At 44.6% G+C, this 9,294-nt stretch overlaps 1 protein-coding gene across 1 annotated transcript; it reads left to right on the forward strand.

The window, feature by feature from the left end:
• Positions 1 to 400: 400 nt before the first annotated feature.
• On the forward strand, positions 401 to 7,601 carry LOC118419857 (fibroblast growth factor 20-like). Its single transcript, XM_035826514.1, has 3 exons — positions 401 to 1,460; positions 3,422 to 3,525; positions 5,307 to 7,601. The coding sequence occupies exons 1-3, from the start codon at positions 1,220 to 1,222 to the stop codon at positions 5,550 to 5,552; spliced, it is 591 nt and encodes a 196-aa protein (XP_035682407.1). The 5' UTR covers positions 401 to 1,219; the 3' UTR covers positions 5,553 to 7,601.
• Positions 7,602 to 9,294: the final 1,693 nt, after the last annotated feature.

Consider the following 9,294-nt stretch of genomic DNA (forward strand, 5'->3'; position numbering starts at 1 on the left):
AATCTGTTACTTCATACAAGGAAGTCAGCGGCTCAGGAAATATGGACGTGCAAAAAAACACTGTTTGAACCACTTGTTTGCACATTGCCACCTACGGAAAGGAAATTATGATGTCAATTTTTTGTAACAAACGATCTGTATTTCTTAGAATTTGTTTGCTGAGCTAATGTTTGCGTAGCAATGACGTAGCTTTGACGTCAGATTGTGAGACACGTCTCCGTATTGTCCTAGTTTGCTTGTCTAGCGCTGGAAGTTCTATTTCTGTCGGCCACGTTTGCCGCCCTTAGCCTTTCCCTGCTTGCTTGAAAACTGGATCAAAGTTCGAGGTTTGTTTGTAGAAAGATGATTTTTAACTTCACAGTCTATTTGGGCTCAATGGGTTGCTTTCGAAATAGGAAACGCCTGTAGACATTGGAAAGCGTCTGTAAATGCGTCACTCGGGTTGTGGACATTCATACTGCACCGGGACCTGTGATTGGTTGGCCGGGGATCCAGTCTTCTTGTCATCGGTTGGCCGGCTCATTTGTATTTGGGAAAAGCCCGGTCCTCGCTACCGCGTGGGTGTGGACGCACGGCCGTCAGACGTACAGTCATAGCCGAGAACCACCTTAGCTATGCGCGGTCTCTTTCAACTTCCATGCACTATCTTTTATTGTGTGCCGACGTCATGAAATCACAATGCAATGTGTCCAGCGATGAATGGGGAATAAGTAGGTGACCGGAGTACCGGGGCGCGCGCAGCAGGAAAGCACCACCCTCCTCTTTACACCCCGTCACTGTGTGACGCGACAGTCGGAAAAACGTAACGCACTCAAGACGTAACGCTGAAAGATCAACTTCTTTATTTCTTATACTCGGCAAACTTCCTCCAAGTCTCGAGTCTCGTCCGTTACCGACCCACCTTTCCCCGTGATCGCATTCCGACATTCCTCCAACGCAACCCTATTCAATCCCGCCTCCTGGCTTATTTACATATAGATGTATATAAACAGCTCGATTGGCCTTCAATCTGCAGTCATTAAGAGGCAATTCAGACGACACGAGCACGTCCCAGGGCTCCCGGCCGCCGCCTTCCCGGCACATTCAAGACTCATCACCGACTTGGTGACAGGACTCGGACTAGGACTAGCTGACGACTTAAGTCCAGGAAAGGACTTCGAGGATTTATTTTCTTTCCCGCAGTACACGTCTTCACCTCACATGCTCGCCTGAGGACATCATGCCAGCACTTGGGAACTTTTTGGGAGGTTTTGGGGGATTCCAAGTCGGAGGACAAATGCCAGATCCAGGACTACTGTTGTCGGATCATATGGGGGAAAGAAGTGTGAGAAATGCCGACCAGTTTTCCCATCTGGAAGGCATCCTGAGGCGCCGACAACTGTACTGTCGCACCCGATTTCACCTGCAAATCTTCCCCGACGGCACAGTTAACGGCACGCGGCAAGACCACAGTGTTTTCGGTAAGTGTTGTGTCATCGTAGCTACTTTGTTTGTATGGCCACCACTTCTAACATATAACACCGATTACGCTGTGTCCAGTAGCACCGCCGGTAGCGCGCGATTCTACAAAACAGGGGGGCGACACACAGTCACACACGCGTTTTTGTTCAGGGAGGTAGGCGTGGACGGGTAGAAACTTTTGTCAGGGCTAACTGAGAGTTTTAGTCACCAAATCTGCGTGACAGGCTCGCCGGTGTGGGATGTAGATGAGACGGAATGTTACGGCAGCCAACACCGTGTGTCATTCAGGACCAGCCCCGACGAAGCCCATTGAGAACCCCCGACTGGAATGTCGCTAACAAAAGGTGCAAATGAAGACCAAATAGGTTGTTGCCGTTGAGGGGCACTGATGGCCCGTGTTTAGTAAGACAAAGGGGATTTTATTCCCTATGCGTCACCAACTCTTGTTTTTCTCACCTCGATACATCAATGGCCAAGTTTGCTTTGTGCGTGTTTCTAACCGCCCGTTTCGTCGCGACAGAGAAACGCTCTCGCACCTGGCCTAGCGTCGGGAACGTCTCGCTATGACATTTTACGTCAGATTGTCGTCTGCGGAATTTCTATGGGCATTTTCAAGAAGTTTCGGTCAGGGAGAAGTCAATGGTGTGATAATCCCGCGGCTATGCCGAGGGTTTGCGAGCTGGCTATCGGAGCTGGTTGTGTACATAAGGCTGACAAGAGGGGTGACATACGAGCCCCAGGCTAAACGTTAAACCCGGCTTTAAAACACCGAGCCTACTTCCCTCCCTCTACTCGCTGGTAGGGAGGGTTACGCTCGCAGTGGAACTCTCCGTTTTTCTAGTACTTCTCTTTCGCTGTGCGGCAGGTGAAATGATTGGGGCGGGTTGTGTTCTTAGCAAAGGAATACATACCGTCTTTGCAACATGACAAGGACGATCGTGAAAGACGACGGGCTTTTGTGTCAGCATAATACTGTCTCACATGGTAACAAGCATCTCCCGGTATGGTTTCCATTGTTGGAGACCCACCCCTCCCCGTATGCCCGACAACCCACCAATTGAATGTGAATGCTGCACCTTTTTGTGCCTATTCCCCACAGTGTCTCATCCCCCCTGCCACACACGATGAAAAGGTCCCCGGCCCTCTTCTTTTCTTATCGGCACAATGTACCAGCGTGAAGTGTGTAAATACATTATTTATATTGAGTCCGACAAAAACAGATGGCTTTTTGTGTCTAATTTGTATGTGGTTTCAACAGAAAATGTTCTTGTCGTACACTTTTGGCGTTATCGCTTTGTTTAACTTGGAGCCTTATAAGAACTGTGCCTGGCTGATAACAAAATAGACGGAGACTAAAAGTCACAAATAAAGTGGTGGTTTTCTGATCCGACACGGCTGGTCATGGGAAGATGGCAGGGTCATTGGTAAAGCACTCACTCACATCAGATACAACCTACCGCCAACTTATCGCCTTGCAAAATAAATCCAGACGCGCCAAAAACTAACTTTCTAATTTCTGTGTACACATGCCAAGCGGATAACGCATTTAGGCCGGTTTAGGATTGCCTTTGATGCCGTCCCACAATCGCATTATGTTTAAAATACGATGGAAGATTAACTAACATTTTTCTGTCAATGTTCACAATGATACCCCGAAAGAAGGAAATGATTTCTAGAAATCTACACAATTTTTCCAAGCTTTTCGCACCGCAACGACCATTAAAAAAAACAGTCTCAGTCTCCCAACCCGTTTATATACGAAAATGTTGGACAGTGCATCCTCCATTGCATACGAAAAAGAACCCCTCAGATAGTTTAGATAGGCATAGATTTAAGATAGATGACATGCTCATGATCTGTATACGACTGTTTTACTTTGCAATTAGCTCTCGCGCATGATCTTGCAATAAAGTTATCATCTATAGTGATGACTGACTTTTTTTGTGATTTGTGTTCGCAGGTATTCTGGAGTTCATATCAGTAGCGACGGGACTTATGAGTATCAGAGGTGTAAAGAGCGGGCTGTACCTGGGTATGGATGAGAACGGAGACATGTACGGATCGGTAAGTAGGTGAATGTTTAGACCCCCCCCCCCCCCTTTCCACTAGTCTGCGATCGTGCTGCGCTCTCATTGCGACCTTAAGTTGTTGTGTATAACCTTTGATTGCATACTAGGGATATCATACAAAATGTAAAAGTGTGACTTAAAAGACAACAAAACACAGAAAGCATAGAATATTTGTTTTTGGCTTGTACAATTCGTTGAACGATTTGCCAAATTTTAGGTCGCAGAGAGAGCACGGTGAGAGAGCCGTCCTAGTGGAAAGGAGGTACAATGTATTAGATACTAGTATATAAAGTAGACTTGTTGTACCTTTTTAACATAATCGTATCTACGTATCATCTGCAATCCAGCATCAATCAAATAAAGATAATACGAATATGTTTATGGGGGGGGGGGGGAGGCACTGACAAGAAAGCTGGCATCCCAGTGTCAATCGTCTTAGCAAGTGTTCTCAAATGAAATCCTCAAGTGGAGCCTCAAAATACAGGATAAGCCCCAATCATAGGACTTTCCGCATCCTCGCTTAGAAAAACACAAGTCCACCCGTCCTCATCTTACCGGTGGTTATTGTAAGGGATGACGTGGTTTCTTTTCCTCAAGGATTTCTTCGTGAGGCGCTTGTTGGTAACCCCAAAATATTTCCCTGACGGCCGTGAGTCTCCATACAATTATGTTTGCCTGTTTGTCTGATGTTTGCTGATCGGATTTCGCCTCAGGTAGATGAAAACCCTCTATGTGTATCAGTTTGTGTATCGGACCCGACATGGTCCAGGCCAAAGACCGCTTGCTCTCTCACCGGCGGGGCCCTTTGATTTCTGTCCTGAAGAGAGGGAAAACCGCAAAGTACGTAGTTAGGGCGCTGTGCTGACGAAACGTTTATTTGCAGTGCTCTTGAATAGTTTGAGCACTGTTCAGGTAAAACAGCACACCAGGGAACGGGACGCGGAAACCTTGATGTCCCCATCAAACTGTCGGTTTAACCAATTGTCCCATTGTAACGTGTATCCATTACACAGGGTATAGAAAACACAGGCACACACCAGAAGTCGTACAGGTTTCAATATGCAGTCTGGCCACGTATTGTACAAATACACATCCGTAAAGAATGAGATGTCAGGACTTCACTGAATGTTCCATAGACATCATTGTATAATGCCTGTCGTCAATACCTTAACATAGAATACGACAGAAATCTATTTTATTCAGTGAAAATTCTTGATCCGAAAACGTCAGTTCTAGAAACACCCCCCCCCCCCCTCCTCAATAATAGTGCTTGTGATGCACTAGCCGGACTAGGCCGTGCGTATCTTTATAGCACATCTTCGCAATACAGTAATGATATAGTAAAAGTCCAAACCGATTTCGCACGGTTATAGTATGCCACAATATGTTCAAATGCAACTAACACTGTACTTCGCGTTATTACTATCATGAGTGACCTTGATTTCGCTGTTGTTACGTTTGTACAACTTTAGGCCGTCGTTTGATGATAATTACACCGACCAAACGTGTAAGGCCGTGTAACGATGCTGGTAGTGCCGGCGGCATTGTCCACATAAAGCTCTCGCTATCTCACGATGTATCAAATGTCTCGGTTTATTCAGCTAGATGCCCGAGTGATTCCGCAAAGACCACCCCAATCGCCCGGTATAAACCGACTAATCGTTTAAGCTTCTCTATAGCCTCGTTTCATCTCTTAAATTCTAGGATCTGTAAACAAAAACATTTGGGATAATCTTTAACGGTTTTTCTTTCTTTTTTTACTATCTTGTCTCACAGGACCAGCTGAACAGGGATTGTATCTTCAGAGAACACATGGAGGAGAATTTTTACAACACCTATGCGTCACACGAACACCGGAACGACAAAAACGGAAGACCATTTTTCGTCGCCTTGAACAAAGACGGAACTGCAAGAAAGGGCAATAGGTCAAGAAAGACACACAAGTTCACCCACTTTCTTCCGAGACCGGTGGATCCTGAGAAAGTACCATCTTTGTACCAGGACATTCTTGGGAAGAGATGATTTTAGCTGCGACACTGGAGAGCTCACTGCCTTCTATGCAAAGACTATGCAAAGACTGTAGACATGTTGCGCCGGTGTAGCAGGGGATGCTGTCCACTCGACATTACCGTCCCACTTCGCTATAGCAATGGTTAGTACGTGGATTGGAACGCCAAGGCATTCGATCCGATAAAAAAAATTGCTCGGTGCTAATTAGTTGACTAGCATCACTGCTGCTTTTGATTGACAAGAACCACTCACCGTTATGGTTCAAATGAAACCCCCTACCCTTAGATCATTAGTCTAGATCTCAGAACAAGCTGTGTTCGGCAAGCTGAGCACGGTGTCGATTACACACAAGATAATCACTGATATTTAGATAACAACGAATCACGCGTCCTCCTATGCGCTATGATAATCGGCTTTTTAGATGGAGACAATTTTTTTACGAATTGACCTATATGACCCAGCCGTATCTAAGATACGGCTTGATATGATTTGTGGTGATTGACTATGATTGACTATGCTGAGCATGCGTGCGAGCAAATTGAGAAAAAATGTGACACAAAAACGAGCGAGAATCGGGACTGGTATTCGATTCTAAAGAAAAAAGAGCGTATTTATTGTAATTTATGTGTCACGTGGTTTATGTATGTACATAATACTTGTTGTAAGTATTTATTTATTGAAGAACTTTTTCTTGTCATCCAAGAACTTTTCTTACATCATATCTATATTATCTATATTGCTGCTATGCAAGAATCAAATGTGCAACTGTCATGGGTTTCTGTTAGGCCATTGTTTGATTGTATTCTCTGTCCTTTAAAACATTTTTAAATGTCAAGCTTCGAGTTTATCGTTCAAATCTTCAGTTTTTCTCAAAAGTAGGTACGTCACCAAAGAACTCAAGTACCACTTGTGTCCCTGCTGATGTGGGCAGACGATAATGTCAAGGGTTGCTACTGGTCTCGTTAGACAGACAAAAGAGATGGGTGGGAAAATGGTTACCAGGGAAAAGACACGGAATCATTTAGCCTTCTTCACACACATTGTAGGTGCGGCTGGAGTTTTTTTAGAGGAGCGCTGATTTGCAACTTTCAACATGGGGTAAGCCCTTACCAGGAGACTAGGCCGGGATCGGGCAGCTCGGACAGTTTATTCGGTGGCCCAAAAGAGTCAGACCGCCAGATTTCCTATAAGCGCTCGGGGAGAAGGAGCTAGGTCCTTCGGGCTTAAACTCCCCCGGAGCGCTAATGTGAGATCGGCGGGCTGACTACCTTGGATCCCCGAACAACACTCGCTAGCTACCCGATCCTGACTGGCCCCCAGGGTACAAGGGCTGTGGCACTGATCTCCCCCGGCATTTGATAAACTGGCCTATGTTGAAAAACGCAAGTCATCGCACCCCCCCCCCCCCCCAAAAAAAAAAGATACATGCGTCGCACCTAAAATATCAGATCTGTACGGGTACACTTTTTTCTGTACCATTGTGTTGTCTGGCCAAGCCCAAATTTTAAAGATACTTTTCAGACAATTTTCTGACCAGTGTTGTCAGCAAATAAAAATACTAGAGACAGATAATGACCATACCAGCAAATGCTTGGAGAAAGAAGTACCCCCCCCCCCCCCCCAATAAAAAAGACTATAAAACGGCAAAGAAAATGTACAAGGAGTGAATATAATTGTGTGTACTTTTTTGACAGCCATTTTATTTTAGTATGTGTCAATAGCATTGTCTAGTTATTGATCGCCCCGATTTTAGCTGTCGTCCTAACAGCACAAGTTTTGAGACAAAGATTATCACTGTTATGAAGAATCTCTTTTCTTATGTGTCTAATTGGCTGTGTGATTTTTTTTACGACGATACAGAGAGAAAAGTGTCCCCCTATTTTTGTAAGAGTTATTGTATATAGTAAGAGATATGAGTGAGAAATGTAAAAGATCTATGAAACAGAGAGACTGATACGTTGTCTGTATACGTTTGAAATTCCGCCGAGTTTGTCTCGGATGGCCGGAGTATCAGATCAAATATATTCACAGAATAAAGGAAAACAAATGATTGGAATTATACATTGTGCCTGTGATATCTTCTTCATTTTTGTGCACTCTTAGATTATGATAAGGCCGATATGTAACTACGTTGGCAATATGATATGGTTTCGGCCATATGATTTATTAAAAAAACAAAGACGATTTGACAAACAGTATAGTATATTATATTATAAGTACATGTTTGCAAAGAGCGTTAGCTTTTCCAACTAAGCTAATCTCCAAGCAGATCCTACGGTAGCATAAGATAGTATCAAAAGCTGGTAGAGGAGTGAAGCCGGCGTAGGAGTGTGTTCCGCTACATGGCAAATGCGCACCTCTCAGCTGACTGCACTCCTTGGCCAGTTTAGTATTATCTTATGCCATCGTAGGATCTGCTTGGAGATTACAACCAAGCTGTACTCTCAATATGATATACTACCCCCCCCCCCCACAACCCCAAAAAACTGCAACTGAGTAGAATTTGTTTACTATGAAATGTTCTAAATATCATCGGCTAGCTTTCGTCAGTGACTAAAGTTCCAGTGAGTCAGTTTCCGTCGGACGTCCGATAGAATCCACCATCTGTCGTCGGTGACTGCGAAAGATAGTGGATGCTATCTGATATGTCTGTAGTCTGGTAGTAGTTGCTACCTGAAACGTCTGACCGCTTGCCAAATCTATCAAGTTGCTTGGGTAACGTCTGCATGGCGTATCCTATTACCTGGATATCTAGCCTTCTTCGACGTACACCCAAATCAACTGCAAACATTCTAAATTGTAGACCTACACTGTTATAACACGCAGATATTGCCGAAATATTAGTAACGAAAGATAGTGTATGCTACCTGAAACGTCTGACCGTTTCCAAAGTTATATCCAGTTGCTTGAGTAAAGTCTGCTATTTAGGGGTATCTTATTACCTGAATGCCTAACCTTCCATTGACAAAGCAGACATCACATTTGAGTATAGGTTCAGCACAGTGTGAGCACACGCTACAGGTGTGAAGACTTTATCTTGAAGAAACCTTTATGTAGTATAGCAGGCCCTACGGTACACCTGCCTGTATAGAGATGGTATCAAAGCTGACCAAGAAGTATAGCAGGCACCGGGTGCCATATATCCTTGGCCAGCTTTGGTACTACTGTAAATGCAGAAATGTTTGCGGTGGATTAATGTTCGCGGTTTTCGCGGTGACCACTTCACCGCGAATTTAAAACCACCGCGAATATTATTCTATCATGATATTAGATTGCAGTCTATGGTGTTACCGCGAACTTAAATCCACCGCGAAAAGTCCTTTTTCCCGCTACCGCAAAATTAAATCCCCACGAACTTTAATACATTTACAGTATCTCTAAGGCACCGTAGGGTCTACTCTCCAAGCAGAGGTTAGGCTCCGGCTGTTAAAGTTTCTTGAGTCGTTTTTATCGGGCTTTCTATTTTGTCATTTTTCTTGAAGTACGCCAGCCAAATTTAGCTTTTGATACAGCAAGATACAATACAAAATAGAAGCCCGATAAAAACGACAAAAAAAAAACGGATCCTAACCTCTGCTTGGAGAGTACGCAGGGTCTGCTTGGAGACTAGAAAAAGCAGCTTGTCCGGTCGGGCAATGTGTCAGAGACCGTGGGAGTGCCCCTGAAAGTGTTTATAACATCGTGACCTTTCGCTTTGACAGAGCGCTGACATGAACGTGTGACGCTATTAGAGAAGTGACGATAACGCCGGCTC

Source organism: Branchiostoma floridae, chromosome 7, assembly GCF_000003815.2.
Source record: "Branchiostoma floridae strain S238N-H82 chromosome 7, Bfl_VNyyK, whole genome shotgun sequence".
Lineage (NCBI taxonomy): Eukaryota > Metazoa > Chordata > Leptocardii > Amphioxiformes > Branchiostomatidae > Branchiostoma > Branchiostoma floridae.